The sequence below is a fragment of the Gymnoscopelus microlampas genome (genome assembly GCF_963454915.1).
Source record: "Gymnoscopelus microlampas genome assembly, chromosome: 3".
Lineage (NCBI taxonomy): Eukaryota > Metazoa > Chordata > Actinopteri > Myctophiformes > Myctophidae > Gymnoscopelus > Gymnoscopelus microlampas.
Window position 1 is genome coordinate 6,606,607 of NC_139940.1, and position 12,362 is coordinate 6,618,968.

Below are 12,362 nucleotides of genomic sequence, written 5' to 3' on the forward strand. Positions count from 1 at the left end.
GTGTGTGTGTGTGTGTGTGTGTGTGTGTGTGTGTGTGTGTGTGTGTGTGTGTGTGTGTGTGTGTGTGTGTGTGTGTGTGTACCTCTGTTCTGTATACCAGCGTCAGTGTTGCGTCGTCGTTGATTCTGTGGATCTCTAGGAATGGATCTGACTTGGTGAAGAAGTCCTGAACACACACGCGCGCGCGCACGCAACCACACACACGCACACGCACACACACACACACACACACACACACACACACACACACACACACACACACACACACACACACACACACACACACACACACACACACACACACACACACACACACACACACACACATTAGATGATGTCTGGCCTTAATTCATCACTTTCAAATACTTGCCCTCAGGGCAATGGTAACAGACCAGTGTCCCCTTGGCAAAGAACAAGCATGTATAGAAAAATAATTGCTCCTGTTGCCATAAAATATAAAGTAGTTGATGAAAGGGTTCCATTTATGGAACAACTTTGCAGAGTTGTCCTTTACAGAGAATCATATCTAATGAAAGAGATAACACCCCTGAGCCATATATTAGAGAGAGAAACTAGTAGCTTTTTATTGAACCATTTCTGCTGCTGAGCACCAAAACCTAATTACAAACTTGGCTGAAACACATTGGACTCTCTGTTGAGTCAGTGTCTTGCGCACATGTATGCAACTCTCTCTCTCTCTCTCTCTCTCTCTCTCTCTCTCTCTCTCTCTCTCTCTCTCTCTCTCTCTCTCTCTCTCTCTCTCTCTCTCTCTCTCTCTCTCTCTCTCTCACTCTCTCTCTCTCTCTCTTTCTGTTTACCTTGTCATCCAGTTTTCTGGCACTGAAGGACAGCTCGATGTAGTCATCATTACCTGTCAGTTCCTCTGCTGAGATCTGCACGCACACACGCGCACACACACACACACACACACACACACACACACACACACACACACACACACACACACACACACACACACACACACACACACACACACACACACACACACACACACACGCACACACACACGCACACACACACACACTATTAGATGATTTCTGGCCTTAGTTCACATACTGCCCTCAGGGCAATGGTAACAGACCAGTGTCCCCTTGGCAAAAGAACAAGCATGTATAGAAAAAGAAATTGCTCCTGTTGCCATACAATATATGAATAAGTTAGAACAGTCAAGGCAGCTACCCCAGCACGTATCATTACAGTATATTTATGCTTTTAAAGGTGTTTCAAGGGATGTGTTGTTGTTAAAATGGGTGTTAAATAGCTCTTTATTCTGATAGTAATCGTTGCTATAGAATGTTCAATAACAGTGGTCTCTCCAGCTATAATAGTGATCTGAAAACACTTTTTCAGATCATGAAACCAATTGAGTCACATCAGGAGAGAGAACTCATACAGGAAACAGTAAAAACATGTTTTAATGGAACTGTGTACACTATCATATTGAAGCTGAAACAAATGATCTTGTCTATGAGAGGTAATTTCTCCTGATTGGATGACATGTGTAATACAGTATATAGTATTAGAATATGGAGAATTAACTTTTTAACAAAAACACTTTTTTGTTTTAACCAAAAAAAGACAGACAGACAGACAGACAGACAGACAGACAGACAGACAGACAGACAGACAGACAGACAGACAGACAGACAGACAGACAGGTACCGTGATGATAGTTTTTCCCACAGTGCCTCCTGGTCTGAGCAGTGCTTTGGATAACTTCCTCTGGGAGATTATCTGAAAAACAGACATGACAAGAACATACAATTACATTACATTACATTACACTATATTGATTGATTGAGCACTTTAGTAGTCAAAGAAAACAGCACGGAAATACAGTAGCACTTGGGCTAAAAGGACAAAACACAAAAAAAAGTTTTTTTGTTCCAGGGACCCCAGATTTGAGTTAATGTTCGCTTTAAAAGAATATAGATATTCAAAGTTTTTCACACATTTTTACGATTTAAAAAAAATAGCAGATCTACAAGCTCATAGCGCGGCACTCGGTGCCGCGCTATGAGCTTGTATATCTGCTATTTTTGAATAGCCAAAGCGTAAAATAATGCTTTTTAGTTCAAATCAAAAAGTGACACAGATGCGTTCCAGGTCTTGATGGGTTAAACTTTGTTTACATCACATATTTCACTGTGGCAAACAAGCATTACGCTTCTCCATAGAACAAACAATGGACGATTTATTTAAGGTAGATTTTAACATATTTGGAGAAAATTGAACTTTTGATTTGTGGCTGAACTGTCAAGAGAAAAAGAGAAGAGAAGAAAACAGCACGGACAAAGCCAGACAACACCAGAGACATTAAAAGACACAAAGAGCTGCAACAACAGAGAAATCGTCAAAATTTAAGAAAGACAAATAAACACAAAACGAAGCACGGAATGGGCTATGGTGGTGTTTAGAGACTGGTTAGTCGAAAAGAAAATGTCAATAGACTTTGACACGTACTGTACGGAGCTGAAGACCTGAATCAGCTGCTGCTGTTCGTTTTATGAATCTGTACAAAATAACAACGGCAAAACCTACTCGGTTGCCAGTTACATGGCAATTAGGTCTGGAATATGTCGCCACTTCTCAAAGCTTGACATAATGAATAGTGTTGCCTTCAAATCCAGCAACGGGGTGTTTAAATCTGTCGCTAAAAACATTCGCAAAACTGCGAAAGACGTCAGCAAACACCATCCCCCTATGTCAGCCACAGATTTACAGCTCAGAGGTGCTGTCTTCGAACACAGCGAGCGGACTGGTCCGTAAAGTGTGGTTTGATGTACAACTGCATCTGGCAATTAAGTCGAGGCAGAGAGGGAAATAGACACTCGACAAGAGACTGCTTTATTCTGAAACATGATGAGAATGGCTATGAGTACATTTCTCTCGCTCACAACGCTGAGACCAAGAACCATAAAGATGCCAGAGATCCATGCAAAGAAAATTACAGGACGTGGATCTTTGCGGAGCCTGATAATCCTAACTGCCCCGTTGCCAGTTTAAAAAAGTATGTATCCCTTTGCCCTCCTGACGCTGTAGCTTTCTAGCTATTGAACAGTCAAGCAAGTGTGGTTGCAATGTTGCAACACCTGCTGCAACATCTCACTTATTAACCTGGCCTGGCATTGGCCGGACTGATAGCGTGGAGGATTCACTCACATGCGTTCCAAGGGTGAGTGGATCCACGTTGTCGGTCTGGCTAGTGCCAGGCTAACCCTAACCCCTAATTAGTGCTGTCTCTAACCCCCAAGAAACAGTGGGGGCAGTAGCATGCCGCCCCAGGCCGGGGTCTGATCAGCCTCGGTCGGGTTGCCAGGAGGACGGTGTCTGTTGCGAGACCCGAAACGCCCAGTGACTCCAGGAAACAACACTGATGATGTGTCCAAGTTTGTGCATTAAATGATGTTTTATTAACCCGGTACTCTCGTGAGCCCATGGGGCACAATTAAGTATGGGCAAATGTTACCCCAAATCAGCCAGGCAGTCGGGCTTTCAAGGAGGTACACACATCACAGCTTGAGGAGCACAGCTGTGCAACTTCTCTCTCACGCTGGTCTGGAGAGCATGCAGGGAGATCATGTCTGTGACTGGCCACCGATGTGAAGGGAGTCTGCGGAGTTACTGGGCTCCAACCACTACAGACAGGGAGAGGTGTCTCATAGTAGCATGCCGTCTAGTAACTAAATGACGCGCTAAGCAGTAGTGTATACTCCTAATATTACCAGCGGTTGCCTGCTTTTAGTGATTGTGTTTCCTAGTTGTGTTAACTGCAAAGCCGCTGCAAGAACCACACGAATGACAGAAACGTCAACTTCAATATTCCCAAAGAAATCCCATTCACCTTGTCTCACTGTACCTTCAATGGAAATGTTCAGGTTAACATGAATACTAACACTAAATAGGCAAATTTAAGTAGGCATATGCTATATGCTCGCAGCAGTTGGCCTACAACAGGATGTAGCCCAGAAGGCACACTGTTCTTGAACGTACCATCTGCAGACGTAATGTAAACACATTCTAAATGAATAAAACCATCCTTGTTATAGCCTATTTTGTGTCTGTAACAGTCTGTAACTGTCTGTATTAATTTATTTATTAAGCAGCCGTGTAATAAGATGGATAATTGGCGGCGAGCCGGTCATTGTTGAGATTATCAGGATTATTATGGCCCTTCCGCTTTGTGTCGGGGCTTAATCACCCTTATTATTTCTCAACAATGACTGGCTCGCCATCAATTATCCCTTTCTTAATGGATGTCAATCAAAAAACACACATACATTTACAGAGGAGAAAAATAAAACAGGAAAAACAGGACGCCAGTGTATGGGATTTGATATCTACGTATCTCCACTTTTATGACATCCTTTTTCCGTGTGTGCGTCCGTGTGTCCGTGCGTGTGTGCGTGTGTGCGTGCGTGCGTGCGTGCGTGTCGTGCGTGTCATGAACTGTGGTGTTATATTATTATATACCTTATTTTGAAGTATGTTCTAGTGTTTCCTGTTGTCCTTTGTAGCTGTTGTGTCTCACCCAACCCTGTGATTTAGTGATTATCTGGTGCACCTGTATCTAGTTTTCCCTGTGATATTGCCTTCTGTGTTATGTTCCTTGTTGCTAGCTTGCAACCTAAGGTTCGGTGTCCTGTTTGGCTATTGTGAGTTCATTCTCATGGGAGTTTATCGTGTGCGTGTGTGTAAAGAAAGGGTTGAGAGCAGTGGGCCACTAGATGCAAGGGCACCGATAGTGCGGGTGCCTCGGGGCTAAAGCACCCAGGAGAAATGACGAGCACCCAGTGGGCTAGGGGGGGCGCGCAGCCGCGCGCTCATACTCGCAGCGCGCTCCCATTTGTTTATGTTTTGCCGGCTCCAGGCTTTGTCTTCACCTAGCAGGTAATTAAACTGAATTAAAGTTACAAAACCCGCCCAAAAAAGTAAAATATCCGCCCAGAAACCGAAAATGTTCGCGTGAGTGCCCCGTGCGTGCGTGCGTGAGTGCCCGGTAGCACACCCAATAGAGCTGACAAATATCGGCGCCCCTGACTACATGAGGGTGTACGTTTTACAATACAAAAGCTTGCCGGGTGTTGTAATAGCTATAAAGCAAAAATGTAAATCCAATAATCCATGAGCCTTAACAAGAGATAAGACCTGTCGTGCACAATGGGGCTTTGAGCGTTGTTCGGGTGACGCATAATATAGGAGATACACGTTCATAAGAGGATGTCAGCAAAAAAGCTATGTTACTCCCTCCTCCACCTTAACACATGGAGGTTCACAGAACCACTAATTGTTTAGACCTGGTCTCTTCACTCCAGTTTGCGCTAAACCCAGATGATTATCATAATAAGAAGACATCCCTACCACCTACTCCCTGTTACATCCTGACTGGACGTCTGGAAATACATCACATCATGTAGGCTACAATAGACCTTTTGAGTATGGACAGTGGACGAATAGGTAGTGGTGTAAAGTAACTAAGTACATTTACTCAAGTACTGCACTTAAGTACAATTTTGAGGTACTTTTACTTTACTGGAGTATTTCCAATTTTCAGTACTTTTACTTATACTCCACTACATCTCGGAGGAAAATATTGTACATTTACTCCACTACAATAATTGTAATACTTTAGTTACTAGTTACTTTGTTGATTTGCATTATTATTACAAAACATACATTAACCACTACAGCCCTATATACATTTTGGCCATTTGAAAATAGCCGATCTACAAGCTCACAATGCGTCACGATGCGACGCATTGTGAGCTTGTAGATCTACTATTTTCAAAAGATTTCTAGACATCTATCTATCTATATACAAGTGGCAAGTGTGGCTGTTTGTTTGTCTGTTTGTCTGGGTCTACAGGGTTGCCAGGTTTCGCGAGAGAAACAAGCAACCAGGTCTATGAAAAAAACAACCCCAAACAACCGCAACAAAAAGACCAACGCCGCTTACAATAAGCGGACATGGCAACATATTTAGCAATTTGCTCTTCTTGCTGGAGGTGCACACTGAGTGCACTCACAGCCGGACTGGACTGGTGACACAGCCCTCAACGTGGTGTAGACCAGATAATGGCCGTATGTATGGCCGTATGGCGAGATCACCTCAATTATCGCCATTATCTGACCGCGTGAGGATGTACCGTGGTGTGTATGTGTGTGTGTTTTTGCGACGGGTCGCTGAGCGACGGCCAGTGGCACGTAGGTGTCGAACTCTATAGGTTCGGGCCGCTAATGCAGCACAATGATTACTTTCTACTTTTGATACTTTAAGTACACGATACCAATACTTTTGTACTTTTACTCAAGTACATTTTGAATTCCGGACCTTTTCTGGTAACAAAGTACTTCTACATTGCAGCATTGATACTTTAACTTAAGAAAAGAATTTGAGCATTTTTTTCCACCACTGCGAATAGGCGAGGGATAATTGACTGCGAGACGTCAATTATCCCTTTTTTTACAGTCCACAAGGTTTCTGCCCCACAGTGACAACATATAAAAGCACAGCATGCTTACACACAGCAACAGTAGAGCCATTAAAAAATACCATCCGCCAAATGGAGAGCATAAATCAATGTTTTCCTTCCTGTTAACCCATTAACACCAGGAACGCATCTGTGTCATTTTTTGATTTGAGCTAAATAGCATTAATTTACACTTTGGCTATTAAAAAATAGCAGATATACAAGCTCATAGCGCGGCACCGAGTGCCGCACTATGAGCTTGTAGATCTGCTATTTTTGAAAAACTGTGAAAAATGTGTGCAAATCTTTGAATATATATTGTTTTAAAGCGAACATTTGTAACTCAAATCTTTGCTTCTGGGGGTCCCTGTAACAACATATTTTGAGATGGGGGTCGGTGGCCAAATACATATAATTTTGGGGGTCTTGGAGATGAAAAGGTTTGAGCACCACTGATATAGAAACATACGTTTTTCAGAATAGTGTTGGGATTTAGAAGATATTTGTAGAATCGGCTTCAGGTCTTAATGGGGTAAGTGTGCCAGAAACTTTTGGCTTACTTTCTCCGTCCTCTCTCTAACGAAAACATTAATTGTCAGAGATGTTTGTTTTTGGTTTGTTACAGCTATACCTCAGTGTGGGGCAAACAAGACAGAAACAAACTGACTGTGAATTCACTAGTGTGTGGACATCAATGGAGGCAAAGAAAGCCATGTGTCCCCAGATGAACAGAGTCAGACTAAAGATAAGGGCCTGACAGTCACAGACGGCTTGTCCCCAGATGAAGAGTCAGACTGAAAAATGAGGGCCTTACAGTCACACAAAACATGTCCCCGGAAACCAAAGTTCCTCTGAAGCTTCCTTAACCCTTTAAGACCGGAAAGGGAACGCTTATGTGTCATTTTAGATTTAAAAATAGCAGATATACAAGCTCATAGCGCGTCCGCTATTTTTGAAAAATCGTGAACATTTTGGCAAATCTTTGAATTTATACATTTTTTAAGCGAACATTTTGAACTCAAATCTTTGATGCTGGGGGATCCTAGAACAAAACATTTTGAGATGGGGGTCCGCGGTGAAATACATATCATTTTGGGGGTCCGAGTGCCGCGCTATGAGCTTGTAAATCTGCGATTTATTTATTTTTTATTGTGAAAAGTTGTGAAAATCCTAGATCTGCTAATTTTGAATAGCCAAAAAAATCTTTAAAATGACACAGATGCGTTCCTGGTCTTAAAGGGTTAAACAGTTTGCTCATGCATCTACCTTTATTGAAACGGCTAGGGTTTACTGTAGGTTTCCGTTTCAGCTTAACCCGGCTGATGACTCTCTACCAAATGTCTTTGGGGGACCCCCAGTCAACTGATTAAATCATAGGGTTTAAAGGATTGGTTTAAATGATTCATTATATTCATCCCTCAAAGACATAATCAAACAATTGCTATAAATATACTTATCTTCCTGTAATTTCAACTACTGCAGTATTGTCTGGGCTGCTATCCATTTATAAATATATTTATAGACAGACAGACAGACAGACAGACAGACAGACAGACAGACAGACAGACAGACAGACAGACAGACAGACAGACAGACAGACAGACAGGCAGGCAGACAGACAGACAGACAGACAGACAGACAGACAGGTACTGTATGGGTACTCTGACAACGGTTACAACGGGTATTGCATAACCGGGCATGCATTCCCAAACAGTGTTGATTTCGTCGACTAAAAACTAAGCTACGATGACTAATACTAAATATATTGACAATTTCGTCAACAAGAAAAAAACTAGACTAACATGTTAGTGAGGGACTAGTGGAGAAGAGATCCAGTCCAATAGAACTATGTTTGGTTGCACTCGGCTGTTGCGCTCTGAAAATAGCAGATCTACAAGCTCACAACGTGTCGCGCTGCGACGCGTTGTGAGCTTGTAGATCTGCTATTTTCAGCATGCAACCCAGTGTAAAATCAGCCATTACGACGTCATCAAGGCACCGCCAAAATACATTTTCGTCGACTAAATCAACATTTATCTTATGATATTTAGTGGACTAAAACAAGACAGAAACTAAAATATGACTAAAACTAAATGGAATTTTATTCAAAAGACTAAATAAAAATTTGCTGTCAAAATCAACACTGTTCCCAACTTGCATTGTTCCCGGCTTGCATCGTTCCTGAGTAGGCCGGTATATTTCAAACAACTAGACAATACAGACATAGTTGAAGGGATCAGGTGGTAGTTATGGGTCAGGATGGAGCTGTTCTCTTTGTGAGACATGGGGACATTCTTGTTACATCGCATCACTCCAGGCTCCACGTGGTTAACACAGAGGACCAGGACATAAGCAAAGCGTATACCAGATGATGCAAACAGAGAGACAGAGAGGGAGAAAGGCATCATAAACAATGCAGCAGGTAGTTTCAAAATATTGCATATTGCGAAGGAGAACGCCTTAAAATGTGTGAGAGAGAGAGAGAGAGAGAGAGAGAGAGAGAGAGAGAGAGAGAGAGAGAGAGAGAGAGAGAGAGACGCTTTAACAGCTTTTTCTGTGAAAGCCTTTGCCTGCAACTTGATAAGAGGCTTTCAAAGCTGGCTCGCCATATTTACCTGATTAATGTCTGTTGAGGGATTTGAGCTTGGAAGTATTTCACATTTTGTTTGTCTTTGTTTTGTTTAGTTTTCAGTGCCTATAGTGCAATGGTGGAAAAAGTATTCAAATGTTTTACTTAAAGAGGTGGTGCCATGGTTTTGCACTTTTTCTGTTTTTCATGTGTCTATGAGGTTGATAGAACTTCATTAAGCCCCCTGATGGTGTTTTTTATGGTGTTTTATGTCTTCTCTGACTATTTTGAGTTTCTACCTGGAGGCTGAAACCTTGAGGGTCAAACGTGCCAATAGAAAAACAGCCCTTTAGTGACATACTGTAGTAAAAATATACCCTCCCCCTCATTATCATAACACAACCCGTGTGGGCATGAGGAGGAGGAGGGACTAGGACAGGTGGGTGGTGCTAAGGTGGTGGAGGAGGTGCTAAGGTGAGAACCAGGTATACTTAACACATTGGGTGCCAGAGGTTTATTAAAATATTATACGTTGAGTGCCTGCATTTCTTCCATCCACTTGCGTTATACGTTTCGTGCTGTAGAAACCCCGACGCGGAAGTGCATGTAGACAAAGTGTGCGTGCGAAACGCGATCCTCCATTGCAGCATGATCGCCGATCGAAAACGGCTCGTTTCCACCACGTTAAAAAGAAACGGAGATATTAAGCTTTTAGTCAAGGAGATAACATTGGAAACGCCGACCGGAAGGATTTTTAACATGGAGCCACTGTCGAGCCAAAACTGAAAGAAAGCTCTGAAACCATATCTGGGAAAAAGGTACATCCAAAATGGCTGCCAATGGCCTTTGGGACATCCAAGATGGCTGCCCCTACACAGGCCTTTGGGTGTCGGCTCGTTAGAGATTGGGTGTCGGCTCATGGCAAGCAGCAGAAAAGGAGCTGGAGGTGCTCAGTTGAGCAAACAACATTGGAGGGAGAAGAGCTCAAATCAACTCCAAAGAAGCTCCAAACCACTTCAAGTTCCACACTGTGTTTGGGTTCGACATGCCAATGGTCTGTAATGTTTAATCTCCTTTTGCTGTTTTTAAGTGTTTGGTGCAACTGCTAAAGTTTGTTTGGCTTTAGAGCCTTATGGTTGTACAGCAGCACAGCATTGTTTTCAAATGTTTGAAGAATTTATTTACTCTTATTTGCTGTAAAAGGGATGATTGGCAAATGTTTGAAATATAAAGTTAAAGTTAAAATAATTGTTTAAAACCACAAATGAAGCTAATGTTAAAAGCTTGAAGTTAAAGGCTGAAGTTTAATGTCAAAAGCTAATGTTAAAAGGTTACTTTATTTCAAAGTTTATAAGGAGGAGTAGGAAAATGCTGATTCACAAGCTCAGATCAGCTGTGTTCATTGTTTAACAAGCTTCAATTATCTCTTTAGAACTTAAATGGTCTCTCTAAAGAGTTTAAAATGTTTGTTTAAAAGTTAACTTTAATTCATGTTTAAAAAGTTAATTCAGAGACTTAATTTAATTTTTAAAAACTTAAAATGCCTAAACATTTAAAAGTCTAATATGGACTTTATGTTAAAGAAATAATTTACTGAGTTTAAGGAATTGGATGTTTAATTAATTTAAACAGGTTTAATTTTGCATTGAAGTTTAAAACAGTTAATTTTATTTAAATAAGTAAAAGTAATGATGTTTTGAGTAAATGTTTTGTCAATTACTATTTAAAGGGTCTACACCATGAATTTTAACTTTTTCTTTTTTTTTGTGTTTTTGGTCTCCCCCACCTCTCTTCTGTTCCAACAAATACCCGACTTCGAGCATGCAGGCTTTCATAGGCTATCTGTGGTTTTTATGTAAATTGGTCTGAAAACAGTCCGTCAGATTTGTTCCCCAACCCTACGTCACGTCTGGGAACAATACCTCCCGTTTTCAGTTCTAACCAAAAAAAAAAAATCCCTTTTTTTTTTTTTTTTTTTCTTATTTTTTTTTTTTTACTTTTTCCACACAGAACCAGGACATAACATGCATACAAACTGGCTCAATAGCGCCCCGTGCCAAACAGGACAATGTGGTATTGCAGGTGAAAGTGCTTTATAAGCCAGAGAGAAGTTAGTTGGAATGAGTATATCTGAGGCTTGATTTAGGCTCAAACCTTTTGAAAAACGTTTGAGGGACATAAACAATATGATATCAAATATTATTATTTTTTTTTAAATTCATGGTGTAGCTCCTTTAATAACACATTTATTCCAACGCTATGTTTGAAATTAGAAACATTACTTAGAAATGATTTAAAAGTAAATGTTTGGTAGTTACTACTTAGTAACAAACTTATTACAACACTTTGAAATTGTAAACATGGCTTAAAAGTTTGGAAGATGTTTTATTTTTCTGTTTTGAAATGGCAATGTTGGTAATTCTTGTTCTGTTTCTTTTATCTCGAAGGTTTACGACCTGATGAATTGAAGCTCAAACAAGAAAAGAAGCCAACAAAACTAAAGTTGGAATAAAAAGTTTGAGTTTTCAGAAACTGAGTTGTCCAATCATTTGAACCTGAACTGAACCTGTGGGTGAACTTGACAGCCACATCGAGCCACTTCTTCTCAGAAACTCCTTGGGTGATCCCAAAGTTCCGTTTTAGCGCCCCACGTGGGCCCCTCGTATAAAAATAGAATTGGGTCAATAACGGTCCGGACCGTTTTCGGCACTTCTCATTTGGATCCTCAAAAACGGTCCGGACCGTTTATGGCACTCGATGTGTTAATGAACTAGAGGCGTGTCCACATAAAAACATAATTGTAACAATTTCTGTACACTTTTTTTGAAAATAAATTTCCTCCTAGTATAACCATAATACCTGATGATTATGTTTTAGGGGGGGGGGGAAATCACTGAAAATCACGGCACCCCGTCTTTAAGTAAAAGTATCAATACTGCAATGTAGAAGGATCTCTTCTCCACTATAGTCCCTCACTAACATTTTAGTCTAGTTTTTATTTGTTGACGAAATCGTCAATATATTTAGTTATTTTTAGTCATCATAGCTTAGTTTTTATTTCGTTTTTATTTGATTTTCGTCAGTGAAAAAAGGTAGTCAACGTACATTTTTCGTCATAGTTTTAGTCGACAAAATCAACACTGGTGTAAGGTCTATATTCTTATAGTAATCATTGCTACAGTATGGTGTTTGTAATCTATCCAGGTCTTTATAGTAAACAGAAAATACATTTTCAGGTTGGGATACCAATTTTAAATTCCAGTTCCAATTTTGTCTATTTATATCACCTAACATTTGACGTG

The 12,362-nt window shown here is 40.9% G+C and overlaps 1 protein-coding gene across 1 annotated transcript in view; it reads right to left on the reverse strand.

Annotated features, from left to right (window-relative positions):
* Positions 1-12,362, reverse strand: part of cpne4a (copine IVa) — a gene marked incomplete at its 3' end in the record, with an annotated part of 167,664 nt that overhangs the window by 90,410 nt on the left and 64,892 nt on the right. The window contains exons 4-6 of the mRNA XM_084052790.1: positions 1,684-1,755; positions 819-893; positions 83-166 (exon numbers count right to left, since the gene is read on the reverse strand). Coding sequence (XP_083908916.1) covers positions 83-166; positions 819-893; positions 1,684-1,755 — 231 coding nt within the window. The remainder of the gene's footprint in view (positions 1-82; positions 167-818; positions 894-1,683; positions 1,756-12,362) is intronic.